The 23,666-nt window shown below is 33.0% G+C and overlaps 1 protein-coding gene across 1 annotated transcript in view; it reads right to left on the minus strand.

The window, feature by feature from the left end:
• Window positions 1–1,406: 1,406 nt before the first annotated feature.
• Window positions 1,407–23,666, minus strand: part of LOC148957011 (protein phosphatase inhibitor 2-like) — a 28,718-nt gene continuing 6,458 nt past the window's right edge. Inside the window, exons 2-4 of the mRNA XM_089088168.1 lie at window positions 13,774–13,944; window positions 12,651–12,748; window positions 1,407–6,974 (exon numbers count right to left, since the gene is read on the minus strand). Coding sequence (XP_088944294.1) covers window positions 6,787–6,974; window positions 12,651–12,748; window positions 13,774–13,944 — 457 coding nt within the window. The 3' untranslated portion in view covers window positions 1,407–6,786. The remainder of the gene's footprint in view (window positions 6,975–12,650; window positions 12,749–13,773; window positions 13,945–23,666) is intronic.

The following is a 23,666-nucleotide window of genomic DNA, read 5'->3' on the forward strand; positions in this document are numbered from 1 at the left end:
TCACCACAATTTCTATCTTACTTTTTGAAATTTTTATCCATCAATAATCATAAATTAGCTTTAGCCTTAATCTTATTGGGTTGCTATATTCTTATTATGATCTTGCAATACTACAATATAATAAACCCACTATTTATTTATTTATAGCCCACATACATGAACAAAAATAGCGGATTAAAAAAGAAAAGAAAGAAAAATTCACTACAAAAAATGATAAATAAATAATTAACCAAATATATCAAACAGCATTAAACAACCGGATGAGGCGATGATGAGGACTCAGCCTTAAGCACGCATCAGAAGTAATTACATGTTGATAATGGTGCAGAGTACGCACAATACCAGTATCACCAAACCGAGCAATTATTTTTCTATTAGGGTAGTAACGTCGCAAATAAAGAAGAAACTCGCAGTACCGGAAATAATAAATGCGGATTAGATTCAGATCGCTTTCTCGAAGTCCAGACACAAAAAATATAGCATGATCACAGAAAGTCGAGTGAAATTTCGCGAGACCGTGCCAATTATAACGACCGCGATTAGCAACAATCTTGGCATAACCCATTTTTAATTTACCTTTAATATCAGATACAGTTTTTCGCCGGAGAGCTGAAACTGAATAAAAAATAGAGATCCCAAGCCACCTGAGACTAGAAACACGGAGAATGTTAAAAAGACGGCAATTTAAACCACCCGTACCAAACTTATCATTAAACGACAAATATACACATTCGGGAATATTTAGGGATAAACAAATTTTTTCAAGAGAAAAACGGACTTTATTAACACTCTGTGCTAACCCAATTTTTGACCGACTAATATGTAGCAGACCAAACCGACTAATAATACATTACGGCTATATAACAGCTTCTTCTTCTAAAAATTCAATTCTTAAGTTTAAAGTTGGGCAATATTAAATATCAAAACTGATGCATCTATATATCGGACCAAAAGTCAATATTTAACATCGAAACGTAAATATCGACATCAGAAACGATATTTTGAAATTTCTGTTTATTTCCAGCTTTTTCAACCATCTACCAGTGAACATCCAACAGAAATATTCCAATGTACGCAAAGTTCTCGTCCATATATAGTGTAAATATGAAGTTATAGGGGGGCAGCTGCCCCCTTCCCTACGCCCATGTCACTTGCCTATATGGATTTCACCAAATTAAATTCCTGACCCACGCAAAGTGGCGCGCATACCTTAAGTTCTTTATGGTATCCCTATGATAAGCGGAGCTTGTGAAATATTACTATTACTTCAATATTACTTTTGTGCAAATACCCATTTGATATATAAGTAACTGGATATTGCCTATGATTAACCTTGCTGGCTGAAACATAGTAAGGATGAGTAATATACCAAACAAATGTAACCCTCTAATAGATAAAAAGAAAAGACATGTTTAACTTTTATTACATAAAGCAGAAAATCCCCAATAAACATCTTACAATAATAAAGAAGACACGAATTTCACCAAAACAACAAAGAGAGACTACTTTCGTATAATCCCAATTTAATTGTAATGCTTACCATCTGCAATGTGTTGCAGATGTTAAGCATTTTCAATAGTTGCAGCCTTTCATAGTTACAGGGGTGCTATTTTCAATAGTTGCAGTCTTTCATAGTTACAGGGGTGCTATTTTCAATAGTTGCAGTCTTTCATAGTTACAGGGGTGCTATTTTCAATAGTTGCAGTCTTTCATAGTTACAGGGGTGCTATTTTCAATAGTTGCAGTCTTTCATAGTTACGGGGTGCAAGTATCATGGACAAAAGTGTGGGGGTCATCCCCCCCCCCCCAGTTATGCAAGTTGCCCCTTAAAATAAAAACTAAATGCTGTCTTAAGACTGAATAAAAAAGCAGTGTGTATGGTGATTGCCAACAAGACATCTCAGCAGTATCCCAAGAACGACTTTGAGGGTGTAATGTTCAAACTTTTTTTTGTTACTTTTATTGCCACTTCTGCTTTTAAAATTTAACTAAATCAAATGAGCGCATGCGTATCCAGGCTGTCAAAGAGCATAGATATATTTTTTTGCGAATGGTATCAAGTTTTATTTTTCAGATCTAATAGAGGAGGTATAAGACTAAACTAAACGCTACTATTATGTCCAGATTTTCAAATCTTAAGCCAATCGGATTATTCTTTATCTTTGGATAGATAAATATCTTTTGGAATTGGCGCTAAAACTTTTTTTATGAAACATTAAGCCAGCATAAAGAAAGAAACATCACAAGATTCTGAAAAGCAGTCCCTCATTTTTCATTGGTTCAAAATTCAGATACTGAATTAATTAAAAGCATAGAACAAGAATGATGACAACCAGTAAGTTCAAGTTCTAAACTAAAATTACACTAAGCATTACACACATAAGACATAAATTTTTACACAATATCAAATTTGTATCACAGCTAAAAGTAAAAACCTGGGCAATTATGCTGCAAAACACTGAACATAACATGGGTAGAAAATAATGAACTTAGAGGTTTGTTTTGATTAAAGTTGCCCCTAGTTACAGCCATAGTATTGTCAATAATGTTATATAATGTTTTCCACTTGCCATACTAGTCAATTTGTCTATATTCAATTACAAAACGATTAGCTTAATCAAACAGTTTGTGGTTAGGAACTTGAAGTAAAGAAGGTGCCGTAATACTGGAAACCGAAACTCTAGATATGGAAGTTTAGATACAATAATATATCAAGGGAATATATGTTTTGCAATAATTCCAAATACTAAAATTATCAACATAAACACATTTGTAAAATCTTAATTAGAAAGTTTAGAATATTAAAAATATGCATCCAAAGGTGTTATTACTTGTACTAAGAGAAAAAGAACGAATTCTGAAAAAGAAAACCGTAACGATCACTCATGAAGTGTAGAAAAAAGGGGAAAAAATACAAGAAACTATTTAAAATACAAAAAACCGTTTCAATTAAAATTAAAGAATAAATTGCAAAATTGAGCTAAATATCTTAAAAAGGCCTGATATTTATCTTAAAAGTAAAAAATTTTGATGAAAATAACAGATATTTTCAAATGAAAGTAAACAATAGCGTTATAACTGAAGAACAGCAGAAATTATCGAATATATGAAAGTTATCAAGGAATACCAAAAAAGAAAGAAAGAAGGAATTTATGGTAAAATTATCGTTTTGGGTTTCTGTGTATATTTATTACCTCTGTAGATGCAAGGTCTAATTCTATTGGCAACATCATTGACAGATCACGATCCAAATTTCACCCCGTTTATAACAAAATTAACAGATAAAACATAAAATAGCATTTGTTAATCTGTTAAAATAAAATATATAAAATTATATAAATAAAAATAAAAAATAAAATCTCTCGTAATGCTTTAAAATTTCAATGGGAGTTTGAAAATATCGATGTAGATCGTCAGAATTTTCGATTCAGCTCATTATTGGCAAAAGTACAGCTAGTGTAGGGTACACTTAATGCATCATTCTCATCTAAGTCACAGTTAATTCCAGTAATACTACCTGGTTACATGCTTAAAAAAGTACCAGACTAAAAAAAAGTGCAACAGGATTGTTACTTTCAATCATCAATAGATTAAAAAAAGATAGTTCCTAATTATTGGGCGAAGGCAATTCCCACTAGATAAGGAAAACTTCGAATAAAAATAATTATAGCAACTAATAAAATACAAATAAATTGAGTTTTCGACATTTAAAAGCAAAATCAAAGGTTTAGAATATTCGTCAACTATATAGCTAAAGCGTATTGATTCAGTCATTAGGAACCCTTAAAATAAAAACACGACTTTTATTGTGTTCAATATCAGCCAATAAAACATTGTGTTTGATTTGTTCAGCAAATTTAGCACATTCTGAAGATATTCGAGCGTGCCTCTTACAATATGCTTCCAAAAGTACCTGACTACTGCTTAGGTATCGGGGCAATAATATTCGTTTGGGTAATGCTACACAGAATGAAGAACTCTTGGCAAAATTCTAATACCTTTTCGCCATAAACGTCTTCATTTTGAAAGACAGAGGCAGATTTCTAATCAATGCACTTTACTGCTATTTAATTATTTTAAAGACAGCATAATAAAAAAAAAGGAAAAAAAAAAAAAAAACAAACAATCAAGCCATTTTTAAAGCTATCAAGCATATCAGAAGTAAAGCTCAACTGTCTTTTTTATTTATTTACAATTTGTTTTACAAACATGAACAGTTGACTAACAGATTAACAAATGCTATTTCATTGCTCTCACGGCAAAAAATTTTCACAAAAAATTTATGTCGAATAGCTTTTGAAAATCCCCCCTTTGAATATAGGTTAGCAAATGGTTTTTATAAATTATTTCAGAGGTTTAAAATCATTTGAGAACTGTCCTAGCTGAGTGGTTGGCAGGCTAGACTTGAAGTTCTTTGTCCATAAGGACGGAGATCACTGTATTTTTAGTTTGGAACGGGGTCAGCGGCGTGTCCCTGTAAGCTCAGCTAGAGTCGATCAAGCCCAAAATAAGGATATTCAACTAGACTCTCACGTCATCTTTACAATTATATTAATATACAATTAGTCTTTTACGGCTTTAAAAAAGACTATTTTTCTTTCTGATACTTTAGGGAGTTTAAACATTGCATTTAAAACTTATTGATTTCACTCTCAAAATTTAAAATAAGGATATCTTAAAAATTATATGCAAAATAAAATTTAAGATCTAAAAAAAGTTGAAAACAATTTTGTGGTTCAATTAATATTGGCATAAGAGACGAGCGAGAGGAGAGAAGAGAGAGAAAAAGAGAGAGAGAGAGAGAGAGAGAGAGAGAGAGAGAGAGAGAGAGAGAGAGAGAGAGAGAGAGAGAGAGAGAGAGAGAGAGAGCGAGAGAGAGAGAGAGAGAGAAATAAAAAAAAGTGTAGTAAATATTTATTGATATGTAAGTGCCAATACTTCGGATGATAAAAGTGTGACTTCTAAACTAATATATTTTTTGGGTAGGCTAACAAGCTTTGATTATCTTTGACCAAAAACACCACAAAAAAACATTTAGGGATAGAAACCAGAAGTAAGTAAGAACACAAAGAAACTGAAACTATACTTGGCCGTTACTAGGTCACAATTTTAAAGGACGGGGGAGGGAGGGGTCAGAATTCATGACTAGAGGGTGAAACACTATGTTATAACCTGCTTTTTCCCAGAGAGTGTGTGACAGCAAGGAGCAGTCCTCGTTTGATTACTCGTTAGAAGGTGGGTCACCCCCTTCCATCACTGCAAAGTACTTCTAGTTTACAGGTATTTCTTTGGAGATACTTATGAGTCTTTATTCTGGAATCGTTTTATAGCCATTTGGACTACAAATACTGACAACAACCTATACTAATTGCGAAATGCGCCATAGCCAACTATCAAAAGCCACAGGTTTTCATAGGAAATAATCAAAACTGCCACATTTGCATTTATTGAATTAAGGGAGAATAGCAAAATTTGGGTAGAAAATATTTCAAATTCCCATTTCGTGATCCTTACTACTAAGAGATGGATAAACATAAGTGGTCCCTAAAATTCAGAGATGAATAAATAGAGATGTGAAGCTTACAACTCAGAGATGAATAAACACTAAACTTAAACTAATGCACAATACTGATGATATTATTATGTTCGACCTGACACCTGTCAGTAGCACAGAGAGGTTCAGAGGATCTAGGCCGCTAAAACTACGGTTTTTATAGCCCAATATTTTACTGTTTTATCGCAAATTTCATAAAGATTAAGTTTTCTTTAATAGCTCTTGGAATATTGCCAAGATTAACAGCCCAGAACAGTCAAAAAATGTTTAAAAAAGGAAATAAAATGGTAGATATAAAAAATTCCCACAAGTGTCACTACAGAATCGTGAATTAATTTTGAACCATTGGCTAAGTTCTGACAGCAGTGAAATTTTACCATGGCATTTGGATTTCCTTTCGCCAGCCAAACAAATTGTCTTCTAATTAAATTTTCAAAATAAGTTGTTAAATGGGTAATTTTCTTTCAAAAAGTTCTAAAATTTTTACGCAAAAAAAAAAAAAAAAAAAAAAAAAATGAATAGCGTACTTTAACAGCTTCTGGAATATTCCTAAAGCTAAGACACATGGCCCTGAACTTCCACATAAATGTAAAGAAAAAGAAAGAAATGAAAAATCGTTGTATTGAAAAACTCCAATGACTGTTATCTTATAATTACGTTCGGCTTCCAGATTTCCCTTCGCCTGAAGAAAGGATAGGCTTGTAGTGAAGAGTATTAAGTTAACTTCAATTTCACATCAAAGTGGAAATTTTTTTTTGTCCTACAGGCAAACCGTGATTTAAATGATTAAACATTGGTTTCCTATTTAAGTGCTGGTAAAATCTACACAAGAGTTAAATTATTAGAGTTAATGACAGTAGCAACAAGAAAACGAAGTGACATTCAAAAGAAACTTGATTTTAAATTCTTTTAAGCTTGAATCATTTGAAATCTAACTTTACGTAGACCTAACATGAAATATTGCAGAAGTAAGCATATTGTTGTTCACTGACTAAATAAAACATAGAGTGGTTTGACTAAATAAAACATAGAGTGGTTTGAAATTTTTTTATAAAAATATCTCTACTGTACCCTTATGAGAAAAGCGTTTTAACTCCCAGAGCAGCGCCACTTGATTGTTTTGCTTGATAGAATTTACCGCCTCCCGTCAAAACCTAGCCTCAAGAGGGGATGAACAGGCATTCGAAATACAAACTTAAAATTCATGGACTATAAATATTCTATAACTTAATTTAATCAACAGCATTCACTTCCATGCGTGCATCATCACCTTCAGTTTCCATTTTGTTTGCATCCATTTTACTATTTTCAGCACCCTCGTCTTCATCTTCTTCATCCATAAGAAGTTGTTTCGCTAATTTAACAGCAGTATATTCATTGTAATGGGCTTTTCGCTTCTTCTCAAATTCCAATCTTTTAACTAAAATATAGTATTATTAATTATTTAACTTTTCGTTTTATTAATCGTAAGCAACTAAGGCTCTCATGACATTTCCTTTCCCCATAAGCCAGCAGAATTCAACATCTAAGGGTCAAATACAAATTAGAAACAGTTTTTTTTTATTTTGGGAGGTAAATAAATAAACAAAAATATATACAGGAATATGAAAATTATGAGAAGTATTTAGGAGTCGTAACAATCTATATCACAACTTAGTAATTGGAAATGGAATTGGACACACCAAGTCTCTGTTAACGCAATGGTAACTAAACATAATTAGGTCTTTATACTAGCTTCTATAGGAAGTCTGAATATCGCTTTATGTCCCTATCATCTCTCTCATTTGATATTTTGTGGTTCATGTTACATTCTTGCCGTGTTTGCACCACAGTTTTTTTAAAATCATGCCACTAAAATGGTTTCGCTTATGGTTTTTTATGACTTTCTTTGATTGATTTTGTTGTTTTTGTGACTTATTAAAACTTGAAACGATTTCTGAATGTGCAGCAAAAATTCGTTTAACAAAAAGATATTATTTTCCTAAGCTTCTTTATTTTGTTTCATTTATATCTATCCCTCTTAGTTATTTCCCAAATCTTTTCAAAAAAAATTAATAATATTATTGTGCAATTTAATAAAAAATGAAATTTCGGTAAGATCTTACAACTATCTTTATTGTAGAACAAGAAGAGTGTCGAAATCTGAAAGAGAAAATACACATATACAAAAGATAACGAAACGTAATCCTTAAGAAACAGTCCAACAAAACCTGAAAATGGCTCCAGTACAACTGAAATCATTTAACTGAATCTTCCTGCATCTGAAACAGTTTAACTGAACCCCAATTTAACTGAGCCTCATTTAACTCAACTGATGTGCAGCTTAACCTTCGTTCACTGAACCCTGTTTACCTGAATCCTCAAAAACTCAACCCCCGTTTAACCCATTCATCGTTTAAATGAACCCATTCAACTCAACATCCGCACAGCTAAACATATTTAACTCCACACCTATGTAATCAATCCTCATTTAACTCAAGCAAATTTAACTCAAATCTTTTGCAACTCAGCCCACATTCACCTTAATTCCCTGAAATTCAACCATCATTTAAATAAATCCTCATACAAATCAAACCCGTTCAGCTCAATTCTCCTCAAATCAACAAAATAGCTAGAAAATGTAATTCAGCTCGATCTATCGGGGTGTTTGAACCCACCCCCTCCTCGAAATGTTTGTCTGACTCGTAAAAACGTAACAAAAATGGATATAAAAAAAATTTTGAATGCATTTTTTAGTTTTTTTTTTGTGTAAAACACCCCAGATTTTTTTTTGAGTAAAACCCCATCCAAAAAAAATCCTGGGTACGGCCTTGCTCACCACTATGGAAATTCCAATGGACAATTCTAAATAGGAATCCCTCCCTTAAAAGAAAATAGCCAATTTTATCTTAAAATGAACTTTACTGCTTATAAGCCAATAATCGAATATTTCCCCCCCCTTCAACGGCTTTAAGCTAATAAGCTTAATTTTAGCTTTAAGCTGATATGAGTCAATAATGAATAAATATAAGAAACTACAAGGAGCTACTAAGAACTGCAACACCAAAACTCCAAAATTGCAAGTGCCATTTCCAGGCCAACACAGAAGATATTTGAAGACTTGCAAATAATTATTTCAAATTATAAATAAAACTTTACGAAACACATCCAAATTTATTTATACACATTTTTTTTGTACTTTTTAACGAGTCAAATATTGTTTTTGGGAGGGGGCGGGCAAATCCAGTAACCCCCTGATACATCAAAGAATAAAAAACATAGGGTTTACCTCGCGTGCACTTTGTCAAACGGTCTCATATAATTTTTTTTTTACCTGCAATGTCAAGACAAATTCACGTGTTGAAGAGTTCTTTTTTTAGGAGAAATGGTCTTTTTACCTGCAGTTCTACAACCAATTATTTGCAAGTGTCCATAGATCCTAATGTGTTGACCAATTATAATTGTATAATTTTAATTAAGTACAATGCGACTGAACTATTAGGAGCGACAAAAACATAAGCAAATATAGGAAACAATTATTATATGATTATAATCATACAAGTGTTGTAAGATGCACATTATAAATTATACTTAAACTTTTATCCATTTGGTTTGTTCTCCCATTCCTATTGGTTATTTGAATTTAAGGTAATTTGAATTTGTCTCTAATTCCTTGAGCTTCAAATCATCGGGACTACTATAATTGGTTATAAATCGTTGTTGCTGTTTGCTGTAGAAAATGTATTTTAGAAAAAATATCTATAGAAAGATGATAAAGTTATGCAAAGTTATAAAAAAAGTATACAGTTAAAGAAAATGAATTGAACCAGATATATTTATGTATATATATATATATATATATATATATATATATATATATATATATATATTTATGTATATATATATATTCAAGTTGGCCCTGCCAAAATATCTGCCTCCGCTTCTCTTAGGTCCTTGGTATTCTTATATAATGTACCTCCAAATATGATTATTCAAATTGGCCCTGCCGAAAACTCTGCCACTGCTTCCGTTCGGCTTTCGAGAAGGCTTTGGTGTTTGGTGTTCTCTAATTCCTAATTCTAACTCCCTTAGGTATCCTCTAACAGCACAAATTATCAAAATAAAATCTACATGTCTCCACCATTGACATATTGAAGACTCAAGTCTTTTATAATCCTTTAAGACTTTTAAGTCTTGAGAGACTTAGGAGGTTAAGTCTTTTACAATATATTTAGATTACGATGATGATCTGAGCATTCTAGATAATAGAATGGGGAAAATAAATGAATTTTGGAGGTATCAAGGGTCGAGTGTCCGAGAATAAGTTTGAAGATTAGGATAAAGTTGTGAAAATATGTTTCACAATACAGATTAGATTGCTAGAGGCCACGGTAAAAACCGTTGCTGGGAAAAGTTTTGAAACGTGACTGTTCCAAAAACTTGAGGAAGATTTTATAAATGTGTTCAAAAGAGTTCACTGAGAAAAATTTTAGGTACATGTTTGAGCGACTTTGCATCAAAATAATTCGTGCGAAAAAAGCGGTAGAAAAAATCCTAATGTATAGTTTTATAAGCAAAAAAGGAAACAAAGAGTTTTACAGCGCTTTCATATTACCTAATTAGGTCTATCAAACTGTTTCACTGAAGGTTAGAAAGGATATAAGCTAAAGTTAAACAGTCCTTTTCAATAACTGAATCCGCTTATAGACCTCTCACTGAGTCAGGACTTATCAATTTTGGCTCCTGGATTACTACTGCAAATTGGTCCACTGTGTATCAAACAAATGACGTTGACTCCATGGCTTTGTCCCTCCAAAATCTATTGAGGAGTAATTATGAATCCCACTTCCCTGAGAAAAATTTTAAAGTGTTTTGTACATATAAGACTTGTGTTGTACATTCTTTTAAAAAATTTATAAGAAAAAAAAAATCATCTTCTTCAAAGCAGGTCACATTACTCATGCTAATAGTTTAAGGAAGTTCCTAAAGAAAAAATTTAGCAAAGTAGCTTCTCATTATTATAATAATAAATTTAAAGATCTATATTCTAACAAACCCAATCAATGGTACAGAAAAATTATAGAAATATGTGGAAAAAGTCCTTCCGAAGTTGATTTTAATCGCCCTGAACCCCCTAATAAGACTGCTAACGATCTGAACTTGTACCTTGCTTCCATCGTGCAAAGTCTCCCCCCTTTCACTGACTGAAGTCAAACTATTCCTCCCAATACTTCCATCCCCTTTATTTCTCCCTCTGATGTTATAACACGTGTCCCTAAATAATGCACCAGTCTGACTTTCGCCAACCTTCGCCCCATTACACTCACTTCTGTTTTTTCCAAACTTTATGAAGGTTTCCTTTGTGACTGGCTTAAGGATAAAATTTGTCCGCGTATTGACACCCGGCAGTTTGGTAACTTAAAGAAAACTTCCACCACCCATTACCTTGTGCACTTAATGCACACTATCGTAAGTAACCTTGATAAACCAAATGTCTGGCTGAACCTTGTCTTAGTTGATTTCCAAAAAGCTTTTGACCTGGTTGACCACAACACCCTAATTCGTTCACTACTGATTAACTTTAAACTTGATCCTCTGTTAGTAAATATTGTTATATCGTTTCTTTCAAATAGATCTCAAATTGTTAAATACAAAAATATTTTCTCTAATCCCCTCCCTATATATTGTGGAATTCCTCAAGGAACCTTATTGGGACCACTTTTATTTCTAGTCATGACTAACGATATTGGTAAGGACTTCCCCCAAAGGTGGAAATACATGGATGACTTGTCGATCTTCGAAGTATGTCACAGGAATATTAAAAGTGACCCCCTTGAAATTCTAACCCACATTTCGGATGAAGCTAAGAACCTAAATATGAAAATGAATTCCACTAAATCAAATATAATGACGATAAATTTCTTAAAATCTACTCCCGCCTTCCTTGACCCTATCCCCCCAAATATTTCTGTATCTTCCTTTAAATTACTTGGGGTTACAATTTCTTCTAATTTAAAGTGGGATATCCACGTGAAAGATATTGTCCGTAGAGCTAATGCATCCATGTTTCTCCTTAAGCTCTTGAATAAATTTAACGTCCCCCCATCCCATTCTTTAAGGATTTATACTTCCTTTATCCGCCCGCATCTTGAATATGCTTGTCCAGTTTGGCATCCTAGCATCTCCCCTGATGAATCAGATAAAATTGAATCTATTCAAAAAAGAGCCCTAAGAATAATTTTTAAAGAAACTATGGTACCATATTCACTCCTTCTAAAAAAGTCCAAGCTGGAAACTCTTGAGCACAGGAGAGGAACGCTGTGCCTCTGTTTTGCAAAAAATGCAATAATAAACCCTCGCACGGAAAACATTTCCCCCAAAAGACAGTCCCAATCCAGACACAACCTGCCACGTACTGTTTCTGAACCCGTCCCTATCTTGTCCCCCATACGTTGCTTAACCTCCAGGTATGAAAAAACCTTTGTCCTCTTCATTACTGATCAAATAAACCACTAGTTTTTTTTTTTTTTTTTTTTTTTTTTTTTTGTACTGGTGATACCCATGCATGTGTCTGTTTGGTTCTTCCGTTCCCTCCCCTTTTTATATACTCTCTTTTAAACCTTTCTAACACTATTTTTATCTCATTTTTTGGGGGGTTTTGTTTTAGTTTGTGCCTTTTTAACTTTCTTACATTTGACACTTTTTGTTTTTTAGACTAATGAATGGCTTTGCCTTTCTGATATTGTTGTTTTTTGCATTGTTTAGCCAGTTTTTAGTTGTTGTGCTATTTTTATGTTTTTTTTTATTATATGACCCCGAAATGCGAATTCGGCCCTTCGGGGCTTGTGATAGTCATTTTTTGAAAAAAATATCTTATCTTATCTAAATAAATATCTTATCTTATCCAAGCGTGATTCAGATTGATGGATTACTTTTAGTTGGCCAACCATGGACTCTTTTACATTTTGCCATTGATATGAAGGACAGCAATGCAAAACAATATTATTGATGAACAGTAATAGGTGAACAGATGAACGGTGATTGTTGAACAGTGACCAAAAATTGCGCATTTTGACATTACAGCTGTAGATAAACGTTAAGGACCAAAATTGTTTACCCCTTTCTTCAGGAGTTTCTTCAATTTCTTCTTCGTCGGGTGAATCCTCATCAGTGGAGACCAATACTGTAGGTAGCTGCGTTGCTTCTGCTTTAATCCTATAAATACAATTAAGACTGTTAGAGTTAGAACAAAATGCAGGGCGATAGGCAAAGCCGAAAAATTATAACGCAGGCTGAAATGCTACTAGCCCCACGGTTTGCCCTGGTCTAAGTTATCCTTGTCAACTTTTGTACCCCTCATAATTTACAGGACTGAAATTAGAAGGCAAAAGTTTAATTTTCTATTTTTACATAAAACCAAACAAAAACAGGATATTTACAATCAATTTTTTACCATTCGACTGAAGTTTTCCCTCCTACATAAAATATTGTCAAATTATTTACTGGTTATTGAAACTAAACACTTGTTTTATTAGATCATCCATTTGATTGATTTGTTGCAAATACATTACTTATATGCTTCTATTTGTAAAGCAAGCTATCCATGCCTCTTGGTCAAAACGGATTGACCCATGGCACTCCAACAACCTTTGTCAGACATAACAGAACTCATTCCTTTAGGTTCTATAAACATTTGCCAAAGGTACAACCACCTCAAAGATATTTTTTATACAATCTATATGCAGACAATCAATAGAAGTTAATTGATTGTATTTGTGTGGTTGATTAAAATAGCAAAAGTTGCTTCAATTATTGTCAAAAGAATGAAGTAATAACTGTAGGCTAACTGATTTAAGCCAATCATTATTTTGAGTGACGTATTTTTATAAAATCAGGGGACAACAACTAACCATCCAAAAATAGCATATTATTGTATTTCTTAAGTTACTTTGAGTGGAGTAGCAAAAAGTCATCTGAGAAATTTAGAGCGATAGAATCAGGACGGGTACGACACCAAACTTCTTAGAGCAAAATCCTAGGCAATTGTTGGACAGCTTTAGTACCCATTTTGTTGTGAATAAAACACTAAGGCTTGTTATCAACACTTATACTACCATTTTAATTTAGATAGCTTTTATTTCTGAACACGCTTCAGGAAGACTCTTCAGTTTCACCAAAGGTGTGGCCCACATACACTTTTTTGGCTGACTACAACCATACTGGTGGAAATCTTATCCTACCTTTCAGCCAAATCTTCAGGATCCACGCCATCAGCTTCATCTCCTGATTCTGCATTTGAATAGTTATAAGGTGTCTTGGGCTCTTCAATTTTCATATGACCATAGTCCTTATCTAAAGGATGATGGGTGGCAATTATATTCATTTCATCAAAGTGAGGGGCTCCTTTTGGGCTGAAAATAATAAATAAAAATAACAAAAAAACAAGAAGATATACATAACTGTTAAAAAATCAAATACATAATTGAATATATATAAATAGCCTATACATAATTGAAAAAAATTATTTCATGGAAAAGGATTTGTTTATAAAACTAAAGAGCCACTGAAGGAACTTTGGGTTTAGTGGGAAACTATGGTTGATTAAAATAGTTTTTCAGTATATATATATGGTTTTTCAACATGTACAATAATTATTATGAAATTCCTAATGGAACATGTTTCCTGTTCCCACTATCATTTACATTTATTACAATCGAATGTACTAGATACTGGATGCATGTACTCAATTGAACTGTTAGAAAGTAAATTCACATTGAAATTAATGATATTTTAAGATTAGATTACTATATGACTTTATTTATGCTCGTCTTAAAATTTCAATATGGCTCTACATTAATCTTTGAAAAACTTATTTTTGGTAAGTTTTTTTTTTGTTATTATTATTTCTGTTTGTTTTTGATGGCCAAAGTTTTATTATAAGTTAAAATAGCAAATATTTCTCCAGTTTTTCAACTTAAAAATTAAAATATAAGATTCTAATTTAATTATTAAGTTGCATAAGGTGATCTGAGCATTGGATTGTATTAAATTCCCTATATTAATTGTATATATTTTTTTCAATTTGAAATCAAAGTTTGGAACGGCTCTTGATTTAAGATTTTGATTCAAAATGGTCAAAATATTATATATGAATTAAAATGGAAAAGTGATTGAATATAGATCAATCACTCAGCCATTTTTATTTGTGACCGTTTAAACTCTTTCATTCTGACAACCTGGATTCACAAAATGTCTTTTGAGTTCAATATTTGACTTCAACATTCCCTGAAAGTTCAAACTTAATACCCTTACCGTTCTTGAGATATTGAACACGTCTTTTTGACAGCCTGGACACACATAGTATCTTCTGATTTAATTCAACTTTCCCCTTAACATTTCACTGAAAGTTCAAACTTAATACCCTTACCATTCTCGAGATATTGCACACATTTGTTTCACAGCCTGGACACACATAGTATCCTCTGATTTAATTCAACATTCCCTGAAAGTTTCAACGAAATACCACCAGCCGTTCCTGAGATATTGCTGATAACATCTTTTGATAACTAGGATGTACATAGCGTCTTTTGGTTTGGTTCAACATTCTCCTCAACTATCTGAGAAAGTTTCAATTTAATACCCTTAAATGTTCTTGAGATAATACAGACATGCCATTTTGACAAACTGGATGCCCATGGCATCTTTTGATTTAGCTCAACATCCCAATAAACTTTTCCTGAAAATTTCAACTTCCTACAAGGAGCCATTCCTAAGATCAATATAAATAACCCCTTTTAACAACCTGAATGCACCTAGTGTCTTAAGATTTTTTCAAAACCTCATCAAAACTGTATGAATATTCCATCCTAATAACCTTAGCAGTTCCTGATATATTTCAAGCATGCCCTTTTGAGCGCCTAGATGCACAGAGTTTGATTTAGTTCTGCATCCCTTGAAACTTTCAACTTAATAACCTTAGCCATTTTTGAGACATTTTGATAAACTTCTTTGACAACCAGAATGCACTTCAATTTTTTTTATTTAGATCAATTGTAGTAGCAGTCGTAGTACCATTCAGAGGCACAGTGAAAATTGGAGCAGCATTTATGGTAGTCAGAGTCACAAGTAGTCGCAATTGTAGCCATTGGTAGCTACAGTCGATGTCAAAAGCAGTCTCCATCACAGTTGCATGCAGTTGGCATTCGTAGGTAGTTGTAATCAGTGTCGTAAGTAGTCACTGTTGAAGCTACAAATAATTTCAGTCATAAATAGTCACAGTTGCACGTAGTCAGAGCCACAGTCGGAATTACAGTCAGGAATAGTCACAATCACGACTAGTTGCAGTTGCAGTAGTACTAGTTGTAGGAGCCCCAAAAATTTAAAGTTAATACCCTTAGGCGTTCCTAAGATATTGCTGATGTCCTCTTTTATTGACCTGGATGCACATAGTGTCTTTTGCTTTAGTTCAATATTCTATGAAGTTTCACCTTAATAACCTTTGGGTTTTTGGACCCCTGCCGAATACAAAATTACCCCTTTCCAAATAAAAAATCCTATATTTCAACAACAGGCATATTGCAGGATTGCCCTGCAGGTTGTGGGGTTCAAATATCATCCCTAGAGGCACTGTTATTGGCCTTTTGACCATTGTACAAATTGACTATATTAAATTTTGGATCAGTGTTCATGGGAGGGGACAAATGAGAAAAAGCTGAGGTAAGGGCAGGGGGGTTCTCTCTGTTTATTTTTCCATAGTCCTCCCTCCACATGACCAAAAGCTTCAACAGAATACCCTAAGCCATTCCTGAGATATTACTGATATGCGCTTTTGACAACCAGCTTGTACATAGTGTGTTTTGATTTTGTTCAAAATCTCCCTCAACATTTTCTATAACTTTTGCCTGATTACTCTAAGCTTTTTAAATACCCAGGATCAAACATGCCTTTTTTCACAAAAACCAAATCCTATATGTCAACAACTGGCAACATGTATAATTTACATCCCTTGCCAAGGGGCTTTGGTGGGGGGAGGGGGTCTTGTCAGCCCAAGAACATATTTATTTGACCTTTACACTATTTTGGATAAAATGGATATCTCATTATTTTGATCTGATCTATTTGGGGGAAAGGCAGCTAAAAAGGGAGTGGGAGGTTTGGTTGCCCTCAAATCATATTTCTCATATAACTCTCATAATTTACAGGCAGCTAAATTAGGCCACTAGAACTATCAATTCGCAATCAAATTAAGCCCCCTCCAAAGTTTCTACAACCACCCCTTCACAAGTAGTCGCATTTGTAAGCCACAAGTAATTGCAGCTGCTAGTATTAGCAGTTGCTAGCAATTGCAAGAAGTCATGGTTGCAGTTGCAGTAATAGTAGTGGTAATAGTAGCAGAGGCCCTTAAAGTTTCAAGTTACTACCCTTATCCGTTTCTAGGATACTATATTTTTATTTAGTTCAACATCCCCCTCAAGATTACCTTAGGTTTCATTTTAACACCCTTTACCTTTTTGGATACACACATGATCAAATATTCCCAACTTTACCAATGTTCAATCTTGTATGTAAACAATAAGCAAATTGCATAATTTATAACCCATACCCTGAAGGCTTTTGGGGGGCATGGCATCCCCAGAGTTATGGTTATTAGATCTTTTGACTATTTTGAACAAAATTACTATTTCAAATTTCAGCCAGTGCTGGGGAGGGGGCATCTAAAGAGAGGGGGATTATACTCTTTGCACTTTTGAACTTCCCTTTTGACATGCCCTGAAAGTTTGAACCTGATGCCCTGAGGCATTCTGGACTTGGTGAATATTTCACTACTTACTTAAAATTTCATAAATATGTACAGCTCTAAATTCAAATTTTTTGTAAGGCCTCATTTAACATTATTTTAAAACAAGGCTTCTATTCAGTGTTAAAGAAAAGGACAGGATAGAAATGTACACTGGTAGACAGATCACTTACCAGTTTCAGTTTTCTTCATTAATTTAAAGAAAGGTTTTTCAAATTAAACAAAAGAGCAATATTAAAACCTAAAGTGAGCAGCAACAAGGTTTGCCCACCATTTATGCTATGTTTACTATTATGCTTTGCTATGCTCCTTTGTTCATCTTAGGTTTTATCTATTCATCCATGGTAGTATCTGTTACTTTTAAGTTTGATATGCTTATTTGTTTTAATTTATGTTTATTTTGGGTTTCATTTACTTATCATACTAAATTCTGTTCAATTCAAGTTTTGCTTGTTATATGATAATATTTCTTTATTTTCTTTTGAAACATATTTTTTGGAAAACATTTTTTAAATTGATTGATGTTGGTTTTTTACTTGACATAGTTTTATTACAGGTACATTTTTCCTAGTTTTTCTACTTAAAAACAAAATTTTGGAATTCAACTTAAATTCTAGTCTAAGTTTTGTTAATCAGTCTTAATTTTCAATCAGCCATAGTTCTTTAATGACTCTTATATAATATTTGGACAAATATAATTATTTAATCATACAGATCAAGAATCTGAATAATTTTGCTCTTACATGAGACTAAAGCCTTCCCACCACCATCCTGCAAACACCTTTGAACATAAACAATAATTTTATTAGAATAATCTTTTCATGTTCAGTTTTATTGTAAAGTAGCCAACTGTAAATTTGTTTAAATGAATGCTTGTCAAGGTCAATTATCAGAAGAAATTCATTTTTACTGTTCTAAAAAAATAAAAAAAACATTATGAATCAATACAACAATATTTGTTTCTTCATTTATTGCTTCATGGAAGTTTCTTTGCCCTGAGACTCCATGGTTCAGCCTATTGAAATTTTGAAATTTCCTGCTCCATAAATTCTCTCATCATAATTCAAATGAAAAAAATTCTAAGGTAATGGAAAGTCAGTGGCTTAGAGGGAACAAAGAGGTCCTTGAAGGTAAAATTCAGGGTCAGGGTAAAATTCTATAAAAGGACTTTTTACTATCTTAGAAAGTATGATGGGTGAACAAAACTTTAAGAAATAGATTCAGTCCATAAAGTGTGACATGGAAAAACATGTAACAACTATCATACTCTTCTCCTAGATAGAGCTTGCCTGTTTAAATTTTTTTTTTTGAGGATCGAAGTTTCAAAAATATATCTAGGAGCACAAATGATACTCAAGGAGAGGGTTATGAGCATCAAACTTTCACTAACCCTGATTTATGAGGTTAAAATTTTACTGGCCACCCACTTTGAAAGAAAACATGCAAAATCAATAAAGGTAAAACCATTAGATTCCTTTTTTTTTTTTTTTTTTTTTTTTTTTTTTTTTTTTTTTTTTAATATCATGGTCACTCTTCTGGCAATACACCCACCCCATGAGGGTCCCAGATACAGGCAAATTGTCAGAAAAGCGACCAATATTTTTGGAAAGAGCAGAAAATCAGAAAAAACTATATACTACTTGTATTTTAAGAACATTTTTCCTTTAGAAGTGGCTAATCACATAGGGTTTGCCTTATAAGGTATTAAAGAATTAGAAATTTTTTTTAAGTTGAAAAAAAGACAGTAACAGTCTTAAAACCTATTCATGTCACTGGGGTTGTTTTCAAGCCAATATTTAAAGAAAATCAAAATATATATACTCTTTTTTTTTTTTAGCAAAGGTAAGACCAGCATAGGCTATATCTGTCCTTTATACAATCTTCTAAAAGATGTGGTCAACAGATTCTCTATGCAAACCACTTTCACCACTATAATCTGCAAATATGTAGCCAAAAATTATACATGTTAAATTCATTTTGCCATACATCACTCTCTTGTTTCAGCTTAATAGTAATAAATTGAAGCAATGTTAATGAAATCAAGAAATAGAAAAATAAATAGTAAATGTATAACTTGAACTAGGCTATATATTTGCACATTAGGAGGCAGTGGGGTGGTGAAAGAGGTTTATGCACAAAAGAATCTGTTGCAACATTTCTTAGGTATCTTATGAAGTAAGATATGTTTTCTTTTTTTTATTGCATTTTCTTGTGTGGAATAGGTGATACCTTTTCTAAGTTTTTGAAATAGGGATTGAGAAGAGGGAGAGAGAAGCCTAAAAGGACATATTTTAGGCCCTGGAATCCTTCCTGAATGATCTACTGTTTAAAAAAGTGCTTTCTAAGATATCCTCAACAGTAAAAAGCCTCTAATATACATAAATTCACAGAAAAGACTAGGCTTTTGAATCATATATCATTCAATTACACTAGCAACTTAGTTACAAATTGTGGCTGTGTTCTGTGACCACTGGCTTGAGCAAGTGTTTTTCCAGAGAGAAACCATGTCAGCCACAAATCAAAGTACCCTCTAAGAAAATTTTGGGCACAATATCTTAGATTTTTGTCAATTTCTGGTAGGGTAAGACACCTAGTACTTGGTCAGTGCCTAATCTTGACCAAATATTCTGATTATAAATTATCTTTTATAAATAGACAGCAGGCTCCTAATCTTGGACATTATGTGTATATGGTTAGATAGCTATGATTGGCTGATGATTAGGACTAGACCGGATGGGATTGGCTGACTATAGGCCTAATCTTGTAAAACATCTGTTCTTTCAAAATTTGAATTAAGACTTAAGTTTAGCTCTTTACTCTAGTTAATATAATTATAATTATCAATTTTCACAGCACTTGTCTTAGATTAAGTCCATCCAAGGTTGACTGTGTCTGTCAATAGGATATGTTGTTCAAACTTTAAGATCCTGTGTCAAAAGCTTTAAATGTGTGGCCACGATTAGGTTCCACTGTTCTCTATAGGTATATTTGAAATTGTGAGCATTTTGTATGGTTAAATATTCAGGCTATTCATATACTTGCTAAAATCATTTTGAGACATCCAATGGTGAAATAATCTAACTTCTAGGTGGTATGACAGAGATTTTACTACAACTTAGCTGTTAAAGAGTACTTAGCTGACTGAGTACTAGGCATATTATCCCCACATGCAGAAACAGATCTAGAGCAAAATCTTGGGGAACGTCCAATGTGACAAGGGCACTAATGAGCAACATCTTGGGGAGAAGGGGTCAATGTGACAAAGGTGCCAATTATTGAACAAATTGACAAATTTATTCTAAAAAGAGTTGAAAAAAAGGAATGAGGGTGCCAGAAAAATCTTGGGAGCCAGGTCCCTTGGATCTGCCCTTTCTATATGATAAAAATGAAACTGATGAATTTTTGAACTTGGCCTATTAGTCTGATATCTGAATTTCTAATATTAAAATTCTACTTTAAGGTAAAATTCTACTTTAGTTACTTTTGGCTATCTTGGAAAGGAGTTAGGTCAGGAAATGAAACTTTCAGGGATGGATGTACATGCTAAGGTTTGTCCTGGGAAAGTACTTTGAAGTACCCACCTCCACTCATCCCCCCCCTATATAATGGTAAATTACTGCACATTACTAGTTGTTTTTAACTCATATTTCATCCTATATTACTATCATAAATATAAATCACTGCTTACCTTACACAACTTCTGCTTTTAACCTTGTTCATTAAAATATATTCCAAAATCCTATTTAAATCCTAAGCCATTTAATTTTCAACCCATGCTGACTTTCTTTATGGTATATCAAACCAGGTTTGTTGTGATGTCACACTTGCCTTATCAGGCACCCTTACCTTTAAGGGTAGCAGGCACATGCCAAACAACTCTGTTGATAAGACCATTTAAACTGTATTAATTAGGGAAAGGATTTCACAAGAGAGATCAGTAAAAATAACCTAATCCTTTTTAGAGGACAGAAAAATAAACAATTATGTCATGGGAAGATGTTTTTGAAATTCCCCTTCCACCTGAACTTAAAATTTTCTAAAATTATACTTTAGAAGCTTTTAAAATATTTCTAAAGTACTAAAAGATAGAGTACTAAAAACATCAGAATCGACTTCAGAGGACACCTTATATCACGGGAAGAGGTTTTTGAAATCACCCAAGAGCGCTACAGACATCAGAATCAACTTTAGAGGACAAGTTATGTCATGGGAAGATGTTTTTGAAATCCCCCTTCCCCTCAAATTCAAGATTTTCCAAAATTCTGTTTCACGATATTTTAAAATATTTATAACGCTCTTATTCCTACATTGCTAAAACATCATAATCGACTTAAGATGACCCGGTATATCAAGTGACGAGGGTTTTGAAATAACCCGTCCCCCCAATATCAAAATTTTCAAAAATTCTAATTTAGGAGCTTTTTAAATATTTCTAAACCACTAATAGATAGAGTGCTAAAAACATCAGAATCGACTTCAGAGGACAAGTTATATCATAGGAGGAAGTTTTTGAAATCACCCGTCCCCCCATGCTCAAAATTTTCACAAATTCTACTTTAGAAGCTTTTAAAATATTTCTAAAGTACTAATAGATACAGTGCTAAAAACATCAGAATTGACTTCAGAGGACAAATTATATCACGGGAAGATGTTTTTGAAATCCCCCCCCCCCCAAACTAAAATTTTTTCAAAATTCTACTTTATAATCTTTTTAAATTTTTAATATATTTATAAATATCTACGAAATATAAGGCTAAAGACATCAGAATAAACTTTAGAGGAAACTTTATGTATTGGGAAGATGTTTTTTAAATCCCCCGTCCCCCCAAACTCAAAATTTACTAAAATTCTGCTTCAGAAGCTTTTTAAATATTTCTAAAGCGCTAATACATAGAGTGCTAAAAACATCAGAATCGACTTCAAAAGACACGTTATATCACGGGAAGAGGTTTTTAAAATCCCCCTTCCCCCCAAACTCAAAATTTTCAAAAATTCTAATTTAGAAGATTTTTAAATATTTCTAAACCACTAATACATAGAGTGCTAAAAACATCAGAATCGACTTCAGAGGACACGTTATATCATAGGAAGAGGTTGTTGAACTCCCCCGTCCCCCCATGCTCAAAATTTTCAAAAATTCTACTTTAGAGGCTTTTTAAATATTTCTAAAGTACTAATAGATCCAGTGTTCAAATCATCAGAATTGACTTCAGAGGACACATTATATCACGGAAAGATGTTTTTCAAATCCCCCTCCCCCCAAACTCAAAATTTTTCAAAATTCTACTTTAGAAGCTTTTAAAATATTTTAAATATTTCTAAAGCGCTACGACATAGAGCGCTAGAGACATCAGAATCGACTTTAGAGAACAATTTATTTCATGGGAAGATGTTTTTGAAATCTCCCTTCCCCCCAAACTCAAAATTTTCCGAAGTTCTGCTTTAGAAACTTTTTAAATATCTCTAAAGCGCTAAGACAAAGAGCGCTAAAAACATCAGAATCGACTTCAGAGGACACGTTATATCACGGGAAGAGGATTTTAAAATCCCCCTTCACCCCAATCTCAAAATTTTCGAAAATTCTGGTTTAGACGCTTTTTAAATATTTCTAAAGAACTAATACATAGAGTGCTAAAAACATCAGAATCGACTTCAGAGGACACGTTATATCACGGTAAGAGGTTTTGAAAATCCTCCTTCCCCCCAAATTCAAAATTTTCCAAAATTCTACTTTAGAAGGTTTTTTAAATAATTCTAAAGCGCTAAGACATAGAGCGCTACAAATATTAGAATCAACTTCAGAGGAAAAATTATGTTATGGGAAGATGTTTTTGAAATCCCCCTTCCCCCAAAATTAAAATTTTCCAAAATTCTATTTTAGAAGCTTTTAAAATATTTCTAAAGCACTAATATATAGAGTGCTAAAAACGTCAGAATAAACTTCAGGGGACACGTTATATCACGGGAAGAGGTTTTGAAAATCCCCCTTCCCCCAAAACTCAAAATTTTCCAAAATTCTGCTTTAGAAGCTTTTTTAAATATTTCTAAAGCGCTAAGACATAGAGCGCTACAAACATCAGAATCAACTTCAGAGGATAAATTATGCTATGGGAAGATATTTTTTAAATCCCCCTTCCCCCCAAACTCAAAATTTTCAAAAATTCTAATTTATAAGCTTTTAAAATATTTCTAAAGCACTAATAGATAGAGTGCTAAAACATCAGAATCGACTTCAGAGGACACGTTATATCACGGGAAGAGGTTTTGAAAATCCCCCTTCCCCCCAAACTCAAAATTTTCCAAAATTCTACTTTAGAAGCTATTTTAAATATTTCT

This window comes from Artemia sp. Qi Xiang Cuo, chromosome 1, assembly GCF_049724085.1.
Source record: "Artemia sp. Qi Xiang Cuo chromosome 1, ASM4972408v1, whole genome shotgun sequence".
NCBI lineage: Eukaryota > Metazoa > Arthropoda > Branchiopoda > Anostraca > Artemiidae > Artemia > Artemia sp. Qi Xiang Cuo.